Source organism: Dipodomys merriami, unplaced genomic scaffold (assembly GCF_024711535.1).
Source record: "Dipodomys merriami isolate MVZ:Mamm:240054 unplaced genomic scaffold, mDipMer1.0.p SCAF_9, whole genome shotgun sequence".
Taxonomy (NCBI): Eukaryota; Metazoa; Chordata; class Mammalia; order Rodentia; family Heteromyidae; genus Dipodomys; species Dipodomys merriami.
Genome location: NW_027206512.1, coordinates 21111467 through 21138180, shown reverse-complemented (window position 1 = coordinate 21138180; position 26714 = coordinate 21111467). Strand labels below are relative to the sequence as shown.

At 40.8% G+C, this 26714-nt stretch overlaps 1 protein-coding gene and 1 non-coding gene across 3 annotated transcripts in view; one reads left to right on the top strand and one right to left on the bottom strand.

Annotated features, from left to right (window-relative positions):
• Positions 1-6420: 6420 nt before the first annotated feature.
• The window catches only part of Cdkl2 (cyclin dependent kinase like 2), a 39061-nt gene continuing 18767 nt past the window's right edge, over positions 6421-26714 (bottom strand). Inside the window, exons 7-14 of one of the 2 annotated variants that reach the window (XM_070013223.1) lie at positions 25353-25441; positions 22562-22694; positions 20048-20337; positions 17249-17339; positions 13907-14030; positions 13571-13677; positions 10195-10283; positions 6421-8247 (exon numbers count right to left, since the gene is read on the bottom strand). In XM_070013223.1, coding sequence (XP_069869324.1) covers positions 10218-10283; positions 13571-13677; positions 13907-14030; positions 17249-17339; positions 20048-20337; positions 22562-22694; positions 25353-25441 — 900 coding nt within the window. In that variant the 3' untranslated portion in view covers positions 6421-8247; positions 10195-10217. Of the gene's footprint in view, positions 8248-10194; positions 10284-13570; positions 13678-13906; positions 14031-16004; positions 16202-17248; positions 17340-20047; positions 20338-22561; positions 22695-25352; positions 25442-26714 lie in introns of those variants that run through there. The other variant, XM_070013224.1, reaches the window with a different exon arrangement.
• Positions 15106-15170, top strand: Trnaa-ugc (transfer RNA alanine (anticodon UGC)). Its single transcript has one exon. It is a non-coding gene; the product is annotated as a tRNA-Ala (tRNA).

Below are 26714 nucleotides of genomic sequence, written 5' to 3'. Positions count from 1 at the left end.
TCATTATAACAACAAATATAAAGATTTAAACAAAAACCTGTTTGAAATCGTGATCAAGAAACTATCTTTTAGCCGGGTACCAATGGCTCGCACTTATAATCCTAGCTACTCAGGAGGCTGAGATCTGTGGATCTCGGTTCAAAGCCAGCCCAGGCAGGAAAGTCTGCGAGACTCCAATTACCACCAGAAAACCAGAAGTGGTGGTGTGGCTCAAGTGGTAGAGTGCTTGGCTTGAGCTGAAGAGCTCAGGGACAGTGCCCAGTCCCAGAATTCAAGCCCCATGACCAACAACAACAACAAAACCTATCTTTTGAGGCCAGGCACCAGTAGTTCATGCTTGTAATCCTAGCTACTCAGGAGACTAAAATATGAGGATCATGGTTCAATGCCAGCCCAGGCAGGAAAAAGTCCATGAGACTCTAACCTCCAATAAACTACTTTTTTAAAAGCTAGAAGTGGAGCTGTGGCACAAGTGTTAGAGTATTAGCCTTGAGTAAAAGAAACTTGTGGACAGTGTCCAGGCCCTTAATTCAAGCCCCAAGGCCAGCACAAAAAAGAAAAAGAAACAAAAATAAAAACTATCCTTTGAAAAACTTTACATTTCCTTTTGGTTAGAGGAGATATACCAGAAAAGGGTCATCAAAAAGCAAACTTGAAGACAGATAAAGGTCTAGATTTGAATCTCACTTCCATTTCTAACCTGTGTGTGTGTGTTTTCTTTCTTTCTTTGTTTTTTTGGGTCCGGTCGTGGGGGCTGAACTCTGGGCCTGGGCACTGTCCCTTAGCTCTTTAGCTCAAGGCTACTGCTCTACCACTTGAGCCACAGCACCACTTCCGGCTTTTTTCTTTTTGCTTATGAGGTGCTGAGGAATCGAACCCAGGGCCTTAGGCATGCAAGGCAAGCGCTCTACCACTGAGCCACCTTCCCAACCCTATGTGTGTTTTGTTCTACCATACTCACAGCACACCTGTAAGCTTGGTGCTCTTATCCCCCCTCAACTGCCCCAAACCAACCTGGCTTTGGCTCTGATTGGGTTTTCTTTCTCCAAACAGTAGAGTCTAGAAGTGTAGTTCTGATTTTTATCCCCTTTGGAGGTATTGGTAGGTGATATGCAAATTTCAGGCAAACTCAAACACAGTTGGTGGATAAACAGTCTCAATGCATCTGACACTGCACCTGTTGTACAAAACAGACTGCTTCTCCAGTGTTGCAGAGTTAAGGGCCTTTCTCAAAACGAACTGTAGGTAAGGGTGTGGTCCTGTCAAGCAAGTAAGCTGAGCAAACCTGAGGCTCAACTGATGGCTACAACTTCTCTCAAGGTTGGAAATGAATCTGGGCCTGCAAGTTAACATAAGGAAGAAAGCAAAGCCAGACCAGTGTGGACTATTTTTCCAATTTTCATTCATTTGGGCTGGGAAGGTGGCTCAGTGGTAGAGTGCTTGCCTTGCATGCATGAGGCCCTGGGTTCGACTCCTCAGCATCACATAAGCAGAAAAAGACGGAAGTGGCTCTTTGGCTCAAGTGGTAGAGCACTAGCCTTGAGCTGAAGACCTGAGGGACAGTGCCCAGGCCCAGAGTTCAGGCCCCACAACCGACAAAAAATAAAATTTCCATTTGAGAGTTGATTTACATTTCACCAGCAATTTAGACATCATACTGGAAAGCCATGTTTCCAGTTCATTCCAAAGATCCTCTGGCACACTCACAGTGTTCTGACTGGCCATCCTGTCACTCTGCCATTATTCATGGGCCAAATTTCATTTCATGAGGCAAATTTATTTTTATAATTTACCAAACTCTTTCTCTTTGATGCAAGAGTCTCAGTGTAGTTGACAGCTCTTTCCCAGCACCACCCCCTCCTTCATCCCCATGCCACAACCAGCCACTGGCTCTGTTATGCTGACCTGTGAGCCCCCAGCTACTCACCAGCTTCAGGAGAGTCCTGACATACTCGCAGAGACTGGAGGGACCTCACAATATATTCCACGAACCCCTTGAAGCCTGGGCTGATGGAGTGCTTCACGATGTCCACTAGGGGGCACCACGCCACGGGCGGCACCTTCTATTACCTATTTACAATTCTTTTTTAAATTGTTATTATAAAGGCGATGTATAGAGAGAGTACAGTTTATTTGCTATGCTTGTTGCCCACTCTTGGTGCCCAAATAGATTAAGCATGCCTTAATGACAACTGTGCCTATGAAAAGGGAAAAAGGAAGCCGGGCGCTGGTGGCTCACGCCTGTAATCCTAGCTACTCAGGAGGCTGAGATCTGAGGATCGCGGTTCCAAGCCAGCCCGGGCAGGAAAGACCATGAGACTCCTATCTCCAATAAACCACCAGAAAACTAGAAGTGCTATAGCTCAAGTGGTAGAGCGCTTGCCTTGAGCTGAAGAGCTGAGGGACAGCGCCCAGGCCCAGAGTTCAAGCCCCACGACCAACAACAACAACAACAAAAGACTGAGAAATTCAAAATACGCAAACATGCAAGTGTCATGATGAAACCAAAAATTAATCATTAATAATTTAAAATTAATAATTTTAAAGAACAATACATTCTTCTAGCTGGGCAACATTTCCCACTTTTGGGGGGGGCGGGGAGGGGACATTCTTGGCCCGGCCCAGCTACTGTCCTTGAGTTTGTGTGCTCAAGGCAGTGCTCTACTATTTGAGCCACAGCTCCACCTCCAGTTTTTTTGTTTTGTTTTGTTTTGTTTTTGCCAGTCCTGGGGCTTGAACTCAAGGCCTGGGCACTGTCCCTGAGCTTCTTTTGCTCAAGGCTACAAAACTATTTCCAGGGGGGCAGGGGAAACAAAGGAGGAGGCTACAATGCTTGATAAGAAATGTACTCATTATCTTGTCCATGTAATTGTAACCCCTCTGTACAGTATTTTCACAATAAAAAAAAATAACATTTCCAGCTTTTTCTGTGTATGTAGTACTGAGGAATCGAACTCAGGGCTTCATACACGCTAGGTAAGCACTATACCACTAAACCACCTTCCCAGCCCCCCATTTTTTTTCTTTCAGCTTTTTATGGTTAATTGAAGAGTCTCAGGGACTTATTGCCTAGGCTGGCTTCAAACTGCAATCCTCAGATCTCAGCCTCCTGAGTAGTTAAGATTACAGGCTTGACGCACCAGCACCCAGCCCCGATTTTAAAAAAAATTGATCCACAATATATGTTGAATAGATATTATATGTGAGTACATACTTTGGCATATTTGCATTATCCTAAATGGTGTTTGCCTTTGTTTTCAAGGATAGGAAAAAAATCTACAAAGGAAAATCTCCAGTACTTAAGTTAAAGTCTGCTTTACCTGCCGGGCGCTGGTGGCTCACGCCTGTAATCCTAGCTACTCAGGAGGCTATCTGAGGATCGCGGTTCAAAGCCAGCCCGGGCAGGAGAGACTGTGAGACTCCTATCTCCAATAAACCACCAGAAAGCCGGAAGTGGCGCTGTAGCTCAAGTGGTAGAGCGCTCGCCTTGAGCTGAAGAGCTGAGAGACAGCGCCCAGGCCCAGAGTTCAAGCCCCAAGGCCAACCAAAAAAAAAAAAAAAATCTGCTTTACCTTTGTCTTTCTAAAGATCTTTAATATGAAAGTATATACAACCTCAGCAAGAGGCAAAAAACTGTAAATCAAAGCAAGATCATGTTCACCAATCAGCCTGTCCAAATGAAAATTATTGGTAAGATCTAAGAAAATCGATTTCCTCTTATGCCATGGGTGAGGATTGGAAGACCATTTGGCAGAATGAATCAAAACCCAAAATGGACCATAGCTTTCTCCTGCGTCATCAAGTCCACCTTTGTCCAGGGTTGTAACTGTTTCTCCAGCATCCATTCTCAGCTTCCACTGTCTCCATGGAAATATCAACCTCAACCAATCTGCACAATCCCATTTCCTTCCCCTCCCATTAATTCAGACAAAGAGTCCAGAGCCCCAAGCCATCCATCCATCCATCAAGCCAGGCAGTTTTGCCCACAATGACAGCTTCATAGCAATGAGCAGTAGCCAAAGTAGGAGCAATGAGAGAGCAATTTTCAAACTTGGGGAAACACCTCACCTCCTCCCTTTGGAAGCAAATAAGGAAGCATGGAGCTCCAAGAACCTAAGCTCCTGATGTTTTATATTATCTAAACAAAGGTTTTCTTTTTAAAGTCAAACTCAGCTCTAAGTAAGCATGACCATATTTACATAAACACTCACGGGTTTTTTTTTTTCATTTATTGAATGATATTAAACTCTAAATCCTCTAAGCCTATTGCCTGATACATAAAATATGAACAATCTTCCTCCTTCAGAGTTATTATTTCTATGGTCATATATAAATCAGGGTACTAGACAATAATGTGTAGCAAAAGCAGATTGGGTGTGGCTCCTAATCTTTAGAGAGTGACCTTTCAATAAGGTTGGTGAACATTGGTTATTGTTCTTGCCTATTCTTTGGACAGGATATCACACCTTAGTCCAAGGACAAGAAAGTGAACTATTTTGAGATGTGTTATCTGCATTTCCCTTATTCTTGTTAGAGTTCTTCATTAACTGGCAACACACTTCCCAAGGGTGCAGCCAAGGAAAGAGGGTAACTGAGTGAGAGGGGTTTGGGGAGACTACAGCCATTGTATACATACCACAAAATTAAGAAAAGTATGGGAAGCAGCAGTTGAAGGGGGGTGAGAACTTTGGAGTTGGGTGACACTGATCAAGAAGCACTGTACTGACAAACTGCCTTGTTAAATGGCACCTCCTTTGTACAAGTACTTAAAGATAATAAAAAATTAAAAACACTTGCCACCATTTTACAATGTATAAAGCAAAGAATAAAAAGAATTTAAGCAAGGCTATCCAATGGAGAAAATTTTCACCAAAAAATGAAAACAAAGAAAAGTGATGTTTTACCATTTTCTCCATGTATAACATAGTCAACATGAGACACCCACAAATACTTCTAAACACAAAGCTCTAAATTATGAGTTACTTACAAACGATGACATCAAGATTTGTGGTGAGTTGTTTCTCAGAAGAGCACATTAAGAAACAAGCTGTGGGTTAATTATGTTTTCAAGTTATTTCATGTTTGAAACTATCAAGAGAAAAATAAGATTCTTTAGAAAGCAAAATATAAGATAATAACTTTATACAAATAGAAGAGTTTAAGGAATCCTTTCTAATGCAGACATGCTTAACACTAATAATTTAAAAGAAAAAACAGGACTGGGATGGAGCTCAGTGGCAAAGTACTTGCCTAGCAAGTACAACATCCTAGGTTCGATCCCCAGTACCAAAAAAGAAAAGACAAAAATAATAATACAGTTTTTTTAAAAAAAAACCAAGCAAACAAGAAAAAAAGAACAATCCATTCAGTCCAATTCACTAAGATTAGCTAAAACCTGTTGTATGTTCTCTAGTTCCTTGTTAGTGGTTATATACCAAAAGACTTGAAAAACAAGCTGCCCACCTTTGTCATTCTAGTCTATTTAGCACAGGTCAGCCTTACATTGTAGCTCAATTAAGATAAAATGACCAAAACTGAGTCGTGTAAGAAAATACATCTTCTGTATTCCCATTTCAGTGGGAAGCCAGACAATCCAGGAGAATTCAGTTCTAATCCTGGGGCTGATCCAGCTTTGCCAAATCGTCTTCCAAAGACATGTTTTTTTTTTGTTGTTGGTCTCTTGAACTCTGGGCTTGGGTGCTGTCCCTGCACTCTTCAGCTCAAGGCAAGCACTCTACCACTTGAGCCATAGCACCACTTCTGGTTTTCAAGTGATTTATTGGACATAAGAGTTGCACAAACTTTCATGCCCAGGCTGGCTTTGAACAGTGATCCTCAGATCTCAGCCTCCTGAGTAGCTAGGATTACAGGCGTGAGCCACCAGCACCTGGCTAAGACATGTTATTTTATTACATGCTGCTTAGATGATCAGTTGTACAAGAAAATTAACTTGTCGCCTGTATCAGTTACTTTTTCCAGTTGCTGTGACAGCAACAAGGTAATAGAAGAAGAGTTTTCTTTGTCTTGTGGTTTAAATTTTCAATGCAGTCTTTGATTCTGGGTCCATGGTGAAACTGAACTTACACTGGGAGGAAGATGTAGAGGAAGAGGAGGCTGCTCACCTCCTGGATGCAGAGAGCAAGGAAGGGACTGGGGATCAGGTATGATGTAATCTCTAAGACTCATCCCTGGAGCCTTCCAAAAGTAGCGCCACCAGCTGGTGACCCGAGATACTACACACATAAGCATGTGGGAGACATTTAATTTTCCATCTTTTTCTTTCTGGTTTGTTTTGATTACTGTGCTACTAGAGATTGAATCCATGGCTTCACACATGCTCAGCAAGTGTTCAGCCCTGATATTTCATACTCCAACCAAAACACCTCCCCTTATAGCCAAAGTTTCAAAAAAGAGAGTAAACACATTCGTTCAAATTTATTTATTAAATGCCATACAGTGCTGTATATTTTATTTGCACTCTTAATAAATCTAAATTAAATCGATCTATGGAGTTTAATAAGATATTAATTTTAAAACATACACATACACACAGCAAGTCCACTGTCCCTCACTGGTATATATACATATATATATATGGTGTATATATATCATATATATTTCATATTAGTATGTGACTAAATCATATCCTTGTAAAGAGATATTAAATATATCATAAAATTTTAAAAGAGATTACAATCCCAATTTCCAAAATCTTTTTTTTTTTGGTCAGTTGTGGGGCCTGCACTCTGGGCCTGGGCACCGTCCCTCAGTTCTTCAGCTCAAGGCTAGTGCTCTACCATTTGAGCCACAGCGCCACTTCCAGCTTTTTCTGCTTATATGGTGCTGTGGAATTGAACCCAGGGCTTCATGCATGCAAGGCAAGCACTCTACCACTGAGCCACCTTCCCAGCCTTTCAAAATCATTTTTAGTAGTTCTCCCAAGATTCTAACCAGATATCCTCAAGTCTCCACATGTACATAAGTGATTTTTAGTTCCTTAATTCTGAGGTTCACAAGGACTCTTAATAGATAAAAGACACCATATGCAAATATATAAACTCTAAGGGTACTAGAAGCTCAGTTAAGCAAATATTTTCACATTGACTTTCATGTAAAAGATTTAAAGATGTTGACTTCAAGTATGTCTGATCCTCCTACCTAAAAAGATCTGGATCTGTGCACTAGAAAGCACCTGTGGGCTACGCATAAATGATTTTGCACCTTGGTGAATAGCTTTGGGGAGGACCTAAGGGTCTGAGGTAACAAGGAAATAGCAAACATCTCTGGCTTCTGTCCATTCCCATCCTCAAACTACCAGTGGCCAAGAGTGGAGTCTACAATAGAGCCCTTCCCAACCAAAGCCCCTTCAGCAGGTTGAATCAATAGCACTGGGCCCAGAGAAGAGTAACCACCCTGATTATTAGTAACCCTGCTTCCCTATCTTGAATGCATACCTGTTTTTTCAATGAAAAGCACCTGTGCTTCTCCATCTGAAGGTATACCTTTAAATTTCTCCTACTCCACTCATTCCAATTATGTTCCTCTACATAGGAACTTTAGCACCAGAATCTTACAAGCTTACAATGACTTATAAATCATTAGACATACAAGCTTTCTCTACCAGATTTGCCTTACTGTGGTTCTTAGAAGATTAGCAGAGAGATCAGATTCCTATAACAAATATACTGAGTATCAACAATCATGACAGAAACCAAACATATATGTCTATGCATGGACAGTAGTTGTGTATATAGCTTTTATAGTTAATGTAAAAGAAAATTTTTCTTCTATGGATCCTAGGGTTTTTTGTTTTTATTTTTATTCATTCTCTTCAACCATAAACATGTATACAGATCACACAAAATTCAATGCATAAATAACATGACCTTTTATAATGTTTTTCTCCCCTTCTTTTACTCACTTTTTTATCTTAGGTAACTTTAAAGATACAATCTACTAACCGCAAATACACTTCGTGTACAAGAAGCATGTCACTATTCTCTCGTTGGCTATATCTTGAAATAGTACTGGTACATTAGAAACGCGATGGGGTCACAGCTGGGGATGGAGCAGGAAGGACTTGTTCAATCCCCCTTGGATACATTCAGAAGTTTGTCTTCTTCTTATACTAAGCCTTTCATAGAAAAACAAGCAGTTCAGAAGGAAATTATCAAAACACGGGTGCTTCTCCTAGGACATCAGCACTCCCGTTGCAAGAGGACCTCATTTCCAGTGTAAGAGCAGCATCTAGAAGCATGGGAAAGTATTTTCAAACATTTATATGCACTCTGTATATACATTCTGTAAAAACTGATCTCTATTCATTTCCTTTCTCACCTTGTACACACTGATAACATTGGTAGGTGCTAGGCACTGTAAGAAAACCTCATGTTATATATTAAAAGGAGGGGCTGGGAAGGTGGCTCAGTGGTAGAGCGCTTGCCTTGCATGCCTGAGGCCCTGGGTTTGATTCCTCAGCACCACATAAGCAAAAAGAAAAAAGCTGGAAGTGGCGCTATGGCTCAAGTGGTAGAACATTAGCCTTGAGCTGAAGAAGCTGAGGGACAGCGCCCAGGCCCAGAGTTCAGGCCCCACAACCGGACCCAAAAACAAAACAAAAAAACAAATATATATTAAAAGGAAAAAAAAGATTTTAGGCTAGTTGTGGTGGTATACACCTCTAACCTCAGCTATTCAGAAGGTGGAGATTAGGATGGTGGTTTGAGGCCAGACAAAAAGTAAGATGCTATTTAAAAAAAAAAAAAAAAAAGCTTTGCTTTTTTTTTAATCACTGAGTACTCAATGGGAGAGCGTCTCTCTGTCTTGCAAGCATGAGGTTCTGAGTTCAAACTCCGACAGCACCAAAATGACAATCTTTAAGGTAATTGTCAGCCCAAATTATCTTGTGCAGCACACTGTATCTTTTTATGCAGATAATGATTTTTTAAAAACAGATTAGGGCTGGAATGTGGGTTAGTGGTAGAGTGCTTGCCTAGCATGCATGAAGCCTTGGGTTCGATTTCTCAGTACCACATACACAGAAGAAGCCAGAAGTGGTGCTGTGGCTCCAGTGGTAAAGCACTACCCTTAAGCAAAAAAAAAAAAAAAAAAAAAAAAAAAAAAAATTGAAGTTGTAGATGGCCTGCAGTTTGTGAGGTTTCTGTGAATTAGCTATTCACAGTTCACGTGAGCTAAACGAAATGAATGCATGCAAAGACCTCTCCCAAGCTCTGGGAAGAGCCTGCACAATGAGGAATTCAAATCAAATATCTTGTTCACTTTACAGTAAATCTGCCTTTAATGTTACAGATATTGAAAATGCTTTGTGGAGATCAACAGATTAATATCAGCCAGGTGCCAGAGATTCACACTGTAATCCTAGCTACACAAGAGGCTGAGATCTGAGGATTACAATTTAAAGCCAGCCTATGCAGGAAGTCTGTGAGATTCTTATCTCCAATAAAATACACTTGAGCTATGTCAAGTGATAGAGTACTAGCTCTGAGCAATAAAAGGCTCAAGGACAGTGCCCAGGTCCTGACTTCAAGCCCCAGGACCGGCACTTAAGAAAAGAAAAAAAAAAAGCAATTATTTGTTATCTTGGGAAATTACCAAATAATCATTGAATCTATCTTGCTTTACAAACCCACAGGTCAAATGACTGGAAAGCAAGATGAATATTCATCCTTCTTGAGCAATTGCCACCCTAAATTCATATTACAATATACAATAAAATGCAGATTCCTTAAAGAACAAGACATAACCACAAGACTCATCACAGACAAATGCTACTTCGGCTTTCTAAGTGGCATAACTTCTCTGTCAGGAGTTCTCTGGCAATCACCAGAGTATTTCAACTGAAAACTTTCTCCAGTAAGCCACAAAATATTTCTTTTTTTTGGGGGGGGGGGTCAGTCATGGGGCTTGAACTCTGGGCCTGGGCGCTGTCCCTCAGCTCTTCAGCTCAAGGCAAGCGCTCTACCACTTGAGCCACAGTACCTTCGGGTTTTCTGAGTGGTTTGTTGGAGATAAGAGTCTCACAGACTTTCCTGTCTGGGCTGGCTTTGAACTGCGATCCTCAGATCTCAGCCTCCTGAGTAGCTAGAATTACAGGCGTGAGCCACCAGCGCCCGGCTCCACAAAAATATTTCTTATAGATGATTACACAGCTTTAAGGGGAAAATTCAGACCTACCCTGATTAGAATTAAAATGATTGTCAGTGCTGGTGCTCCATCCGAGGCAAATCGGCCTCTGAATCATCTGATGGGAAAGATCCTGATGCCTATAAATCAATAATCAAGCATTACAGATTCAGTAACTGCAAAACAGCTGCTCTCCCAAAATTCTGATGCTGATTGTTCAGATACAAGATGCTTTATTAAATTAACGAGTCATAAACCAAGTTGGTTTCATGGAAAAAGATAAGAGGATATTTTTCTTTGGCCTCTTTACTTATTTATTTATTTATTTATTTAGTCGGTTGTAGGGCTTGAACTCTGGGCCTGGGTGCTATCCCTGAGCTCTTCAGCTCAAGGCAAGCACTCTACCACCTGACTTACAGCACCACTTCTGGTTTTCTAGTAGTTTATAGGAGATAAGAGTCTGGGGCTGGCTTTGAACCATGATCCTCAGATCTCAGCCTCCTGAGTAGCTAGGATTATGAGCATGAGCCACCGGTGCCCAGCTTGCCTCTTTATTACATACATGTTAAAAGACACTTGTAAAGCCACATGCTAAATGTGGAGCTGTGGCTCCAGTGAAGAGCACTAGTCTTGAGGAAAAAAAAAAAAAAAAAAGCCCAGGGATAGCACCCAGGCTCTGAGTTCAAGATCTAAGTCCATCACACAAAAACAAAAACAAAAAAAAAAAAAATCCAAGACAAGCATGGTCACTCAGGAGACTGAGAAAGGACAATCTGAATTGAAAGAGCCTTGCAGCATACCAAGACTCTGTTTCGAAAAATATAAACAAAAAGTGGTAGAGTGCCAGTCTTGGGCAAAAAAAAAAAAAAAAAAAGCCAAGCAGAAGCTCAAGGCCCAGAGTTCGAGCTCCTACCAGCAAAATTAATTAATTAATTAATAAGTAAAAATAAAAACAGAACCAAAATATACATCTGGTCTTCTATGCCCCAGTACAACCCATCTGTCCTCTCAATACAAAACATAAACAAAAACCTGTTGGAAGCATCATGTTAAGATTTCAAAGCAGGTTTTATCACACTATGCTACATAAAGAAATACATGGACAGGAATTCTTAGCCTAGAAGAAGCAGCTATAGAAGAACTAAATGAATACTTCAAGCATGAGGCCCTGGGTTCGATTCCTCAGCATCACATAAACAGAAAAAGCTGGAAGTGGCGCTGTGGCTCCAGTGGTAGAGCGCTAGCCTTGAGCTGAAGAGCTGAGGGACAGCACCCAGACCCAGAGTTCAGGCCCCATGACCGGCAAAAAAATAAAAAATAAATTAGAACGGATAAAGTAGGTGATAAAATGTCAGAGAACAAGAAGATAGATCAAAAGAACTTGTATAACCTATCATAGTGAACCCTGCTTATACAGCTACTATATGTTAACAGAGAATGTTAAGAAATAAAAGAGGGTTGGAAAGGTGGCTCAGTGGTAGAGTGCTTACCTTGCATGCATGAGGTCCTGGGTCCGATTCCTCAGCACCACATAAGCAGAAAAAGCCAGAAGTGGTGCTGTGGCTCAAGTGATAGAGTGTTAGCCTTGAGCTGAAGAGCTGAGGGACAGTGCCCAGACCAAATCCAGGCCCCACAACTGAGAGAGAGAGAGAGAGAGAGAGAGAAGGAGAGAGGGGGAGAAGGAGAGAGAGAGAAAGAGACAGAGAGAGAGAGGAAGGGAGGGAGGGAGGGAAGGAGGGAAAGAAGGCAAGCAGGAAAGAAGGAAGGAGTCTTACAATCTGAAGAATACATAGAAAAAGAGAGTAGAGGGCTGGGAATATGGCTTAGTGGTTGAGTGCTTGCCTAACATGCATGAAGACCTGGGTTCAATTCCTCAGTATCACATACACAGAAAAAGCCTGAAGTGGTATTGTGGTTCAAGTGGTAGAATACTAGTCCTAAGCAAAAGAAGCTCAGGGACAGTGCCCAGGCCCTGAGTTCAAGCTCCAAGACTGGCCAAATTAAAAAAAAAAAAAAAAAAAAAAGGTAGAAAAGAGCAAACAGTCACATGAATTTAGGAGAAAATATCAAAATATCTAATATACACATATACATATATATGTTCAGATGGAGGGCCTAGAATCCCCACAACCCTGCTTTCAATTCCCAGTACCATGGTAGAAAAAAAATCTCAAAAAGGAAAAAGATTATGCATTTAAGATTCCTTTCCCTCTAGGTGCCAGTGGCTCACACCTGTAATCCTAGCTACTCAGGAGGCTGAGGTCTGAGGATCACCATTCAAAGCCAGCCCAAGCAAAAAAATCTCTGAGACTCTTATCTCCAATTAACCACCAGAAAACTGGAAGTGGCGTTATGACTCAAGTGGTAGAGTGCTAGCCTTGAGCTGAAGAGCTGAGGGACAGCACCCAGGCCCAGAGTTTAAGCCCCATGACCGACCAAAAAAAAAAAAAAAGGACTCCTGTCCCCTGGTTAATCATCCTACTGCCAAGAAGGGACTTCCCATGTGGAATTGATATAATCAATCAACTGACCTTTATCAATCAACTGACCTTAAGGTATAAAGATTATCTTCTTGGAAGGCTTACGTGTAACCATGTAAGCTCCAAATAGAAACCTAGTGAGTCAGAGAGATGAGGCAGAAAGGACAGAAATCCACAATGTAAACAGGATTTGCCTGCTGTAGTTGGATTTGAAGAGGGAGAAAGTGAGCCATCAGTCAAGGAATGTGGGTAGACTTCATCTGTCAGCAGCAAGCTTTCAGCCAGGAAGGAAACAGGATCTCAGCCATACAACCATATGGAACTCAATTCTGTCAACAAGGTGAATGAGCTTGGAAACACACTCTCCCTGAAACCCCCGCAGAAAGAAATGCAGCCTTCAGAGCACTTGATTTTGATCTATTCAACTTATGCAGAGAAGCTACTGCACCTAGCTTTCTGACCCAAAAACAGCCAAATACTAAATGTCAGTTTAAATATGGAGTGATGGCCAGGCACTGGTGACTCACAACTATAATCCTAACCATAGGAGGCTGAGAACTGAGGGTGGCAGTTCAAAGCCAAAGCCAGCCCAGGCAGAAAAGTCCCTCATGAGACTAGCCACTCAAAAACCAGAAGTGGAGCTGTGGCTCAAAGTGGTGAAGCACTAGCCTTGAGCAAAAAGAGCTCAAGAACAGCACCCAGACCCTGAGTTCAAGCCCCACAACTGACCAAAAAGTAAAAAATAAAAATTGCATACATATATATATATATATATATATGAAGTGATATGTTAGAAGTGATAGACAATATCTATATTGTAGTTAAATGGCAAAAATTGACTGAAGGATACAAATGAAAGACTCTATACTTGTATGCTATGAAACAAGAACATTTTACGTAAAATAAGATAGACTGAAAGTAAATAAAGGTAGGTGGTAGTTGTGTACCTGATGCACTGCAGTACTGGGAGAATGCAGGTCAATGGCAGCCAGTGGTGGAATCCGACTTTCCAATAGAGTTTTGTTCTCTTTCTTTATTAACCTAGAATTTCGAGCTATATAAAGGTAATCATAAAATGAATTCACAAATGAAAAAGCAGGCATTTTGTTTGTTTCGTATTAACTGTGTCCCAACTACTGTACTTTTTATGCATCAGTGTGTCTACAGAAATATGAAAAAATTACTCTGAATGTTGATTTTTTTAATACCCTGTTAGGTTAACATACAACACTGAATAGTACAAACATATGGGCTGATAAAAGTGAAAAGCATCCTATACATACCAATGCCTTCTAAGGCTTTTAGCTGAGGGAGATGGTTGTAGTTTAGTTCAGGCAAATGGACATCTGCTCTGGCATATTCTTTTCTTTTCTTATTTGCCTGAAGGAGGCTCTTTTCATTAGAGACCTAGCATCAGCAGGATGGTTAACACAAACAAATTAGCTTTAAGATAATTTGAGGCTTGCCGTCTTTGGCAACTACTATGTTCATACTGTAAAAATTTGCAGAGTGGAAGGGCAGGAATAATAAAATATCTGCTGGACATTCATAACAGAAAACCATTTTACCCAATTATTTTGTATTTCTTCTTCACTAAATTGATTACAACTGCTAACAAGTAGACAATCTGATTGTTCTACATTTAGATCCTGGAAAGCAATGAAAGGTTAGAAGATGAGTCTAACACCCTGGTCCATCAAGCCAGTGATACAAGGCCACACAACACCTCCTGGGCTAGTTTTGTTGTTGTTGTTGTTGCTTGGAAAATAGTTGTTGTTTAACTTTGTTATGTTTAGCTTTGTTATTTCACTTCGAACAGCTTATCTGCATGTGCCCTATCACATTTCCTGCAAGTTTTTTTTTTTCACTTTCCCAAAATAATCTTCCTGCTGGTTTTTCTATATATGTCCTGTCTTGTTCCTCAGAGTTAGTTCATGATACTGTCTTCCTGAGAATATAATTCATTTACTTAAAAAAGTATAACTTTAATTATTTTCCTAAGAGTTTTATTATTAATGAATAGCTGATAAAATCAAAAATAATTAATAAAGCATCCAAGAGCTAGTGGTTCATTATTGTAATCCTAGCTACTCAGGAGGCTGAGATCTGAGGAGTGTGGTTTAAAGACAGCCCAGGCAGGACAGTCCTTGAAAGTCATGCCTACCTGAAAGCTAGAAGTGGGCCGGGCGCTGGTGGCTCACACCTGTAATCCTAGCTACTCAGGAGGCTGAGATCTGAGGAGCACGGTTCAAATCCAGCTCAGGCAGGAAAGTCTGTGAGACTCTTATTTCCTATTAGCCACACAGAAAACCAAAAGCAGCACTGGAAGTAGAAGTAGAGCTAGAAGTAGAGCTGTGGCTCAAGTGGTAGGGTATCAGCCTTGAGTGAAAAAGCTGAGGGACAGTCCCAGGCCCTGAGTTCAAGCCCTTGTACTAGCACAAACTAATAATAATAATAATAATGCAAAAATAGGGGCTGGGAAGGTGGCTCAGTGGTAGAGCGCTTGCCTTGCAAGCATGAGGCCCTGGGTTCGATTCCCCAGCACCACATAAGCAAAAAGAAAATAAAGCTGGAAGTGCTGCTGTGGCTCAAGTGGTAGAGTGCCAGCCTTGAGCTGAAGAGCTGAGGGACAGCCCAGGCCCAGAGTTCAGGCCTCATGACCGGACCCAAAAAATAATAATAATAATAATGCAAGAATAGAAACTCTACAATTGTGCTTTTGAAATTTTCTAATCTTGGTCGGTCACTTAAGAATCACAGAACCAGCCGGGCACTGGTGGCTCACGCCTATAATCCTAGCTATTCAGGAGGCTGAGATCTGAGGATCGCGGTTCAAAGCCAGCCCGGGCAGGAGAGACCATGAGACTCCTATCTCCAATAAAACCACCAGAAAACTGGAAGTGGCGCTGTAGCTCAAGTGGTAGAGCGCTCGCCTTGAACTGAAGAGCTAAGGGACAGTGCCCAGGCCCAGAGTTCAAGCCCCACGACCGACAAAAAAAAAAAAAAAAAAAAAGAATCACAGAACCCCTCTATTTTTCATGTTTTCCAAACAAGAGGCATAAAGAGAGATCATGCACTTGCTAAAAAAAAAGAACTATGTGTAATGAAATCTTTTATATGTATATAAATACATGTATATAAAACGAACTACACACACAACAAACACATCTTTCCCTGCTGCCTCAAGTTTAACACTCTGTCAGGGATCTTTAAGAGAACTATAGTCAGCTTATAAGTTTTGGATGTTTCTGCTTCCTTTTTTAATAGAACAAGTGCTAAGGCTCTAGAAAGTAAACTGATTAGATCAAAACAACTGTAAGTATAAAAATAAACTTTTTTTAAAAAATGAGTTTAAATGATCAGATTTGCCTATTCAAAGAGTGACAAAACACACAATATGTTTATAATTACATGTTTATTCACATCTCAGAGTTAGGGCATAAAGAATGGGACAGATGTGCTGATCTTCAAACTAGAAGCTGAAGAAAGTTTAGGCTTATCTCTGCCTGTACTAGTTTTCATTAAGACTCCAAGGGTCTTCTCTCCACTCACTAATCTTCACCTCCTTTCTTGGTGACCTTTTCCAAAGAAGAATAAACAGAAATAGGATCTAAGATTATCAGTTAGCATTGATTATGCAATGCCCGAAAACAAGTTTGATATCAAATCTAGCAAAATGGTATTGAGCTAGCTACTTTAAAAAGCTTTGTTGATTTGCCAGGCACTGGTGGCTCATACCTGTAGTTGCTACTCAGGAGGCTGGGATCTGAGGATCGAAGTTCAAAGGCAGCCAGAGCAGAAAAGACTTTTAAATTGAATTAACCATGCTATGGCTCAAGTGGGAGAGCACCAGCTGCGAGTGAAAAAATTCAGGGACAGTGCCCAGGCCCTGAATTCAAGCCCCAGTATGGTACAAAACAGGAAGGAAGGGAGAGAAGGAAGAAGGGAGGGAGGGAAGGAGGAAGGGAGGGAAAGGGGGGAGGGAGGGAAGGAGAGAAAGTTACAGAGATAGGCCAGAGGGCTGGTGCAGCCTAATGATGCTGAATTATTGGCCTTTATTAAGAGATGAGAAGCCAGAGGATGGTTTGAGCAGAATTATTGACTTTTTTAAAGCAGCATTCTGAAGGCCATGTTGAAAATAATAATGTACCTGTACATGCCTCTGCTATTAAAATCTGTTTGCATATTTTTCATTTATTGATCTTCTCCATTAAGAGATTGATTTAGTTCAATTATAGCGTCTGACAGTATAGATGATGAATAAGTGCTTGTTAAATGAATAAACAGAATACTTCCACCAAAAATATAGGGTATGTAAGACAATAAGATGATTCAATCTTCTCATTTACTCTTCAAACAAAATTTGTAATCATCAGACTAAGTGTATTCAGTATGCTGTTGAAAACTATTAAAATAGATGACATTGCAATGCCATCTTTCAGACTTATATAACTCAAACTTTCAGAGTGACTATGATTGTCTGTGATGATCCATGATGATTAAGGGTAAAACCGTGTGTCCCCAAATTTAAAAATATATCGGTTCTTCACTTTCATACTTGCTGCTAACATGAGTCTGGAACAGACTAGTGCTTGCTCCCCTACCACTGAGGACAGTTTACTTACTGGTGTAGCCACATTCATGTTGTAAATTCCCGTGGGAGAGAGCTTATTTGGTTTAACAATTGGAATGCAATACTTAGTTTTCTCATCCATTCTGTAATTTAAAAATATTTTAAAGCTAGAATCAGTAAGAAGCATTATTTAAGTAAAAACAAAAAACAAATGAAATTAGCACCAAATGGCATAGTGTTCAATGAGAATTTAATGCATGCTCTCAAATACACAATGCATATATAATCTTGGTGAAATGTTCAACCATTTACCATCCATGCTTTCTACATGGCCAACTCCTGCCAAATAAATGATCTATCTTTCAGTAAATCCCACAAAGGAACTCCTTTGAATGCTCATAGCCAATCCATCCAACAGAAGGCTCTCAAAAATGTTTATTTCTTTGATTATAATAGGCTTTTTTTACGCCAGGCATCAGTGGCTCACACCTGTAATCCTAGACTCTTATCTCCAATAAGCCACTCAGAGAACCGGAAGTGGCGCTGTGGCTCCAGGGATAGAGCGCTGGCTTTGAACTGAAGAGCTGAGGGACAGCGCCCAGGCCCAGGCCCACAACTGACAAAAATAAACGACAACAACAACAACAAAAAACTCTTTTTACATTATTAGATAAAACAGCTATAGATTGTCATACTTTAAACAGCACAACCCTACTTTAAGACTCAGGTGAATTTTTAAGTCAAATCCTAACAATTCTTAACACACAAGTCCAAAAGGTTTTGTTTGTTTGTTGCAACTGTGGGGCTTGAGCTCATGGCTTGGATCCAGTCCCTGCACCTCTTTGTGTTCAAGGCTAATGTTCTACCACTTGAGCCACAGTGCCACTTTCAGTTTTTGAGTGCTTAATTGGAGATAAGAGTCTCCAGGAAACTTTTCTCCCCAGGCTGTCTTGGAACTGTGATCTTCAGATCTCAGCCTCCTGAGTAGCTAGGATTATAGCTGTGAGCCACCAGCACCCAGCCCAAAGTTTTAAAATCTGAAGTACCACAGTGGAGATTCTTGGTGCAACTAATACATACAATAATTGAAAAAGTGGGCTGAGATCTGAGAATTGTGATTTGGAGCCAGCCCAAGTGGACAAAACTTTTGGAGGTATGGCTCAAGTGCCAACAGTGAGTAAGTACAGGACAAGGCCCTTAGTTTGAACAGTATATCAGCACATGCATGCACACACATGTGCACATACCCAGACACACATGAAGTGGGTTCATTAAGGGGGTAAATACCACTTGGAGGGAAAGAGCTAACCCAGGTGGTAAAAGAGGATGGTACAGAGTAAGTAGTTTGTAAGTATAAAAACAGAACAGGGGCTGGGAAGGTGGCTCAGTGGTAGAGCACTTGCCTTGCATGCCTGAGGCCCTGAGTTCGATTCCTCAGCACCACATAAGCAAAAAGAAAAAAGCTGGATGTGGCGCTGTGGCTCAAGTGGTAGAGTGCTAGCCTTGAGCTGAAGAGCTGAGGGACAGCGCCCAGGCCCAGCGTACAGGCCCCACTACCGGACCCAAAAAAAAAAAAAACAGAACAAAGAAACTGGTTAAAATTGTTTTGAAGCTGGGCGCTGGTGGCTCACGCCTGTAATCCTAGCTACTCAGGAGGCTGAGATCTGAGGATCGCGGTTCAAAGCCAGCCCGGGCAGGAGAGACCGTGAGACTCCTATCTCCAATAAACCACCAGAAAACCAGAAGTGGCGCTGTAGCTCAAGTGGTAGAGCGCTCTCCTTGAGCTGAAGAGCTGAGGGACAGTGCCCAGGCCCAGAGTTCAAGCCCCCATGACCGACAAAAAAAAAAAAAAAAAAATGTTTTTAAAAGAGTAAGTGGAAAAGGAAAAAAAGAGAAGGATGTATTCAACCCATTTCATGTGTGTGTGGAAATGTTAGAATAGAACCCATGCCTTTTAGAACTAATATATGATAATTTTTAAAAGTTCTAAAAGTTAGCTGGGCGCTGGTGGCTCATGCCTATAATCCTAGCTACTCAGGAGGCTGAGATCTGAGGATCGCAGTTCAAAGCCAGCCCTGGCAGGAGAGACTGTGAGACTCCTATCTCCAATAAACCACCAGAAAACCGGAAGTGGCGCTGTAGCTCAAGTGGTAGAGTGCTAGCCTTGAGCTGAAGAGCTGAGGGACAGCGCCCAGATCCAGCGTTCAAGCCCACGACTGACCAAAAAAAAAAAAAGTTCTAAAAGTTATCTTACAAGTATAAATAACTCCCAGAATCCTGAGAGTAAACAACTATAGATGAACTAAGAAACTTGTTATTTTTTTTTTTGTCAGTCGTGGGGCCTGAACTCTGGGCCTGGGGGCTGTCCCTCAGATCTTCAGCTCAAGGCTAACATACTACCACTTGGAGCTACAGTGCCACTTTTGATTTTCTGGTGGTTCATTGGAGAGAAGTCTCATGGATTTTCCTGCTGGGGCTGGCTTTGAACCGTGATCCTCAGATCTCAGCCTCCCAAGTAGCTAGGATTACAGGCGAGAGCGCCACCAGTGCATGGCTTGTCATTTCTTTTCTAGAGGTGGTACTGAGGCTTACACTCAAGACCTTGTACTCTCACTTGGTTTTCTTGCTCATGGCTGGTGCTCTACCACTTGAGCCTCCAGTTTGGCATTAGGCTGGTTATTTGGAATCTTATGGGCTTTTCTGCCTGGGCTGGCTTCTAACAATTAGTCTTTAGTCTCAGCCTTCTAAGTAACTGGGATTACTGGCATGAGCTACCTATGCCTGGCTTAAACAGTTGTAATTTATAAATTTATCATGAAGTAATTTTTGGTCTTATTTTCTAAATTCATACCTGTAATTCTGCCCTCCTGGGATGGTGCCCACCACAGAATTAACACCAGGAGCCATGGTAGCAAGACTATGTGTAAGTGGAGGAATTGCCATGCCTGGGCTCTTTGCATGATCCAAGTTGGCAATGCTGCTGTCTCTGAGGCTTGTGGAAGGCACTGCTTTGGTGTGGCTGGTCCCATTGTCATAGAGACAGTTGGCATTTGAAGCTCTGTTGACTTTTTCTCCATCAAGTTTTGATGCTTTTAATTTAAATGGTTTAGAGTCCGTAATTTTGGATTCACTATTGGTGTCCTGACCAAGAATAAAAATGTTTAAAAAAAAAAGTTAATCACCTGAAAAGAAAGTTGCCATGTACTGGAAGCTCAGACCATAATCCTAGCTATTCTTAATTACTGGAAAGCTGAAAGTAGAACTGTGTTTCAAGTGATAGAGCACCAGCCTCAAACAAAAAAGGGAAGGGAAAGTACCCAGGCCCTGAGTTCAAGCCCCAGGACTGGTACACACACAAAAAAAAAGGAAGGTAGGAAAAGAATTAAAATTAACCTCAGATTATTATTCAAATAGTCATTGTGAAAATAAAGACTGGACACACAACTCACATCAACTCTGCTAAATGAATTTTTGTGTGTATAAATTAAAATGGAACAAAAACATGGAAAAGAAATCAAGAATCATTTTTCTTTTACATTCAGGGATCAGGGACTATAAAATTTAAAGTTTTTCTTCTTTTGGTTCACTTGATGACAGAGAGTTGATATTAGATTTGAGTTGCTATATTAAGAACAGATCCTCGTCAGGCATGGGTGACTCAGTCCTGTAATCTTAGTTACTCAATAAGCTGAGATCTGAGGATCATGGTCCAAAGCTAGACCAGGCAGGTATGAAAATCTGTGAGACTCCTATCTCCAATTAACCACCAGAAAACAAGAAGTAGAGCTGTGGCTCAAAGTGGTAGGGCACTAGCCTTGAACAAAAGAGCTCAATGACAGTACTCAGGTCCCAAGTTCAAGCCCCACAACCGGAAAAAAAAAAATCCAAGTCTCAAATTGAAAATACTCTGTGTGTGGGTGTGTGTGATTGTGTGTGTGTGAGTGTGTGTGTTTCTTTTTTTTTTTAATTGTGAAAATACAGAGGAGTTACAATTACATGGGCAAGATAATAGGTATAATTCTTATCAAGCATTGTAGCCTCCTCCTCCTTTGTTTCCCCGTGTGTGTGTTTCTTGAAGTTGTGTCTAAGTGTTCTTGAAGGTATAGAACTGAGGTTTTCTGAGATAGCTCCAGCCATGAAAGATCCTGTAGACTATGTGACCTTGGCTGAGAACATTGTAGAGAAATTGAATGTTATAGTCGAGAATCAAAGTTATTGTGAGCTATCTTAGGCCCTTAATAGCCATATACTTTCAAACTCGAGGCTACTGGGAAAACTGTTGAAATGCAGCCTCAGCTTAGCAGATCTCTAGGCCACACCGGCCCCCAAGCTGAGAATGCTAAGAGATAACATCTGAAACCTATTTAAAAAAAAAAAAAAAAGGTTTCCTGTTACTGCTGTAGCTTGCCTACTTAATGTCCCCACTAATAAATTATTTAGTAAATTATTTATTTTATGATTTTTTTTTGTCCTGTGACTATAAAAGTTCATATAACTTCTTCTACAGTGAAATGTCATTCTGGGGAGCTTGAATCTTTGCTCTCAAGCCTTAGTCATTCATATTCAATTCAGAACAAAAACAAACTGTTTTCTTATTGCCTTTACAACAGACTCATTATTTTACATCATGTGATTTCCTGACAAATACTACAGCACAGTCTAACACACATTAGGCTCTCAAAACGTAATACATTTCTGGGCACAGGTGGCTCATACCTGTAATCCTAGCTACTCAGGAAGCTAAAATCTGATTATCACAGCTCAAAGCCAGACAGAGCAAAAAAATCTATTACAAGACTCATCGCCAATTAACCACTTCCCCACCAAAAAAAAAAAAAAAAGAAAAAAGCCAGAAATGGAGCTGCAGAGGCTGGGAACGTGACTTAGTAGTAGAGTGCTTGTCTAGCATGCATAAAGCCCTGGGTTCAATTCCTCAATACCACTAAAACAGAAAATCCCAGAAGTGGGGCTGTGGCTCAAAGTGGTAGAGCACTAGCCTTGAGTGAAAGAGCAGAGGGACAGAAAAGAAGGAAGGAGAGAAAGAAAGAAAGAAAGAAAGAAAGAAAGAAAGAAAGAAAGAAAGAAAGAAAGAAAGAAAGAAAGAAAGAAAGAAAGAAAGAAAGAAAGAAAGAAAAAGAAAGAGGAAGGAAGGAAGGAAGGAAGGAATGGCATGATAAAGTTTTGTTTTACCCAGGGCTTCATGAATGTTTAGCGAGCTCTCTATCACTAAGCCACATTCCCAGCCCTCATATGTTTTTTTTGCAACAAGGCCAAGTTCATAAACTTGCTGACCACTCAAAAATACTTCTTTTAAAACATCTTCATTTTTGCCCCAAATTTAAATCTTTAAACACAAAACATTTACCTGTACCACAGGTGTTTTTCTTTCTTCACTAAAGGAATCATCTTTTTCCTTTTCCTTCTTTCTGGTTTGGGATTTTTTACATGACATATTCTTTTCATCTTTCTGAACTTTTAACTGAAGTTCCTGAGAAAACCTATGTAAAGAAACACATTTCTCAATAAAAATACAATGGTATGAGAAAAATAAACATAGGAAAAAATGATTTTCAAGGTAACTTTCAAAAAAACATAGGTGATATTCGATTTTATTTAAAATGAGGAAATGCATGGCCTAGATCAACTGTTCTGAAAGGTTTGTCTGTAGATTGTCTGGGGTCCTTAATAACTTCAGTCTTAGCTCTTAACACAAAGAGGTCGCCTTTTGAACTTTTAACATTTGCACTGCAGCTATGAACGCAATGACACCTTAAGAAAGTATTAAACACTGGCAGTAAACTGTGCTAGGTGTCATGGTTTTCTTCATGGTTACATGTGATAGCAGTCTCAGTGGGTTTTGTTTTATTTTTATGTTTGTTTGGTGTGGGTTTTTTGCTGGTCCTGGGGCCTGAACTCTGGCCCTGAGCAACTGTCCCTGAGCTGTTGGGCCCAAGGCTAGTATTCTATCACTTGAACCACAGCTCCACTTCTTTTTAGGTAGTTTATTGGAGCTAAGAGTCAAGTGGGCTTTTCTGTCCGTTCTGGCTTTGAACTATTACCCTCATATCTCAGCCTCCTAAGTAGCGAGAATTACGGGTGCCACCAGTTTCCCAACTGGCAGTCTCAGTTTAAAACATGAACAAAAACAACAGTCTTTTTCACTTAAGTTTCACTCAGAATGTTCCTGTAGAAGCAATAGAAAGGTGCTGATTTGATTAAAACTGAAACCTTTGCTGGGCACCTTTGGCTCACAACTATAATCCTAGCTACTCAGGAGGCTGAGATCTGAGGATCCAGGTTCAAAGCCAGCCTGGGGCAGGAAAAGTCTGAGACTCTTATCTCCACTAAACCACCAGAAAAGGGGACATGCACTGTGGTTCAAGTGGTAGAGAACACTCCTGAGCTGAAGAGCTGAGGGACAGTGCCCAGGCCCAGAGTTCAAGCCTCACAACCGACAAAAAGAAAAACAAAACTGAAACCCTTGAGCACATCTTCCTATACTAATATGCACAAAACTTCTCTGACATGAGCCAAAGCACAATGGTGATCTTTTTTTTTTTTTTTTTTGTCGGTCGTGGGGCTTGAACTCTGGGCCTGGGCGCTGTCCCTCAGCTCTTCAGCTCAAGGCGAGCGCTCTACCACTTGAGCTACAGCGCCACTTCCGGTTTTCTGGTGGTTTATTGGAGATAGGAGTCTCACGGTCTTTCCTGCCCGGGCTGGCTTTGAACCACGATCCTCAGATCTCAGCCTCCTGAGTAGCTAGGATTACAGGCGTGAGCCACCAGCGCCCGGCCACAATGGTGATCTTAAGAAAAGCACTTGTAGCCCAGAGCTGGTGTATCATGTCTACACTCTTAGCTACTCAAGAGGCTGAGATCAGAGGATTACAGTTCAAAGCCAGCCCAGACTGACAAATCTCAAGAGACTCTCTTTCCAATTAACCATCAAAAAAGACAGAAGTTGAACTATGGTTTAAGTGGTAGGTATCCAGCTTTGAATAAAAAAGTCAAGAAAGAGTACACAGCCCTGAGTTTAAGCCTCAGTAACATCACACAAATAAAAATAAATAAAAATAAAAGAATCCACAATGACCTATAAAAGCTTTTAAAATATGCTTCTATATCACCAGCTACATATTTTTGAGAAACCAGAATTTCTTCATTCCTTAAGTCAAAATAATACCAGGTGCTGGTGGCTCACACCTATAAATCCTAGCTACTCAAGAGGCTGAAATCTGAGGATCACGGTTCAAAGCCAGCCTAGGCAGAAAAGTCCCTGTGAGACTCTGATCTCCAATTAACCACCAAAAAACCAACGTGGAGGCTGTGGATCAAAGTGATGGAGCACTAGCCTTGAGCAAGAAATGATCAGGAACAGCACCCAGGCCCTGAATTCAAGCCCTACAACTGATAAAAAAAAATAGTTAAGAGTAAACCAAAACAACACATTGTAACCAACTTAATGTAGAAGCTAACACAAGACTCCAGGCTCTCTTTCATTAAGCTAGATATTAAGACTTGCCCCTTCCTCTGTGTGTGTGTGTGTGTGTGTGTGTGTGTGTGTGTGTGTGTGTGTGTGTGTGTGTGTGTGTGTGTGTGTGTGTGTTTGTGTGTGTGTGTGTGTGTGTGTGTGCGTGCTATCATTGCCACTCATCTCATTATTTGTTTTATCAGCCTCACTGATGCCAACTGATGCCAGCACCAGAAACAGCGCCAGAGCCAGAGACCATGCAGCACCACTGGCAACCACACACAGGCTGGCAGCACCATAGGGCCTGGTGGAGTCTGTCTGGCAGCAAGAGGACATGGCATTTTTACTCTGAATCGGTGTCCAAGATGATGACATCACATAACAGCAGCATAGAAATAATTGAAAACCAAATGGAAGATGCCACCACAGGAAGTCAGGTACAAAGCCTGAAGAACTGCTGCATGCAAACCAGCTGAAGTAGTTTAGTAAATATAAGAGACCACCCCAAGGAATTGCTTTATCGCCTAAGCCATCAACCTAAGGTGACTGGGGACAGGATGTAGATATTTGAGATTCTGCAAGAATAGGTGGTAACAGGGAGAAAAGACAATACTGTTTAACTGTTGGTGAAGTTTTTCTTGAGCCCTGATTTCCTATAGCCTGGAAAACGCAGGCTGCTACTATACCTCTCAGCAAACCCATCCGCTTGAAAGAAATCATGGCTCAGGAGCTCAGGGCAGAAAGGTCTTTTGTCTGGGTCAACATGTAAGCACTTCTGAAAAATCAAGAACATATACCATTCTTTATTCAAGGAAAACTGCCTACAGTTAAGTGTATAAATATAGAGATATAGAAAACCCTTCTTTAAAGCCAATGAATTTTAACTATCATCAAGGATGAATAAATCCGAGAAAATAATTATCAGTTGTTAATACCATACAAACAGGCAAAAAACAAAACAAAAATAAAAACAAAAACAAACATGCCAGACATTCAGTGTCTCTAGATGGAAATATACAAACTCATGCAAATTTGTCCTGCCCCCCAAAAAAATCTGAATTCTTACCAATCTCTGGATTTACTATAATTGTATAAGAAATAAAAAACATGAGAACATGTTAAGCTATGTTATATAAAAATATGGAACATATAATGTACTTGCTTTACTAAATTGCAAGATTTAAACAAAAAAGAAAAAAATTGAAAGAAGTTTAGCCAGGCATAGTAACATATATCTGTAATCCCTGCACACAGTAGGTTGAGGCTGTGGCAGAAAGATCACAATTCTGATTTTTAAAACAAAACTCTGTCTAAAAAACAAAAATCAGCCAGGTGCCAGTGGCTCATGCCTGTAATCCTAGCTATTAAGGAGCTGAGATCTGAGGATCATGGTTGAAAGCCAGCCCAGACAGGAAAGTCCATGAGACTCTTCTCTCCCATTAACTAGCAGAAAACCCCAAGTGGCACTGTGGCTCAAAATGGTAGAGTGTTAGCCTTGAGCAAAAGAGCTCAGGGACAGTGCCCAGATCTTGAGTTCAAGCCCCACAACCACCAACAACAACAAAAAAATCATGTTTAGTGAAATAAACTAGACAAAGATAGATATCTCATGTTTTCCTCTCATATGCAGAATCTAGTTTTTTTGGGGGGACAGGGGAGGAATGGTATAAGAGTACAATGGAGGGGTGACATGCATAAGGAGTAGGGACAAAGAATAGAATGGAAGTAGACATGCTTGAAGTACTTCATAGCCATGCACAAATATAGAATAATGAAAGTTAGTAAGGATTGTTTTACAAGGGGAGGGTGCTAGGTGCTTTACATAGATGATTTAACACATGGTCTTCTCATTCATCAAAACATTCAATGCAAATAAAAACAGGACTCGGTAAATAGCTTTAAGTGAAAATGATAAATTGTATGACCAATTGAGGTCATTTATTATGTCAAATAACAGCATGTAAGATTTATTTCAAAATACTGCAAGAAAAATGTTAAAGGTCAGATAAACAGATTATCAAAAAGTTAGTAATTATTAAAGCTAGAAG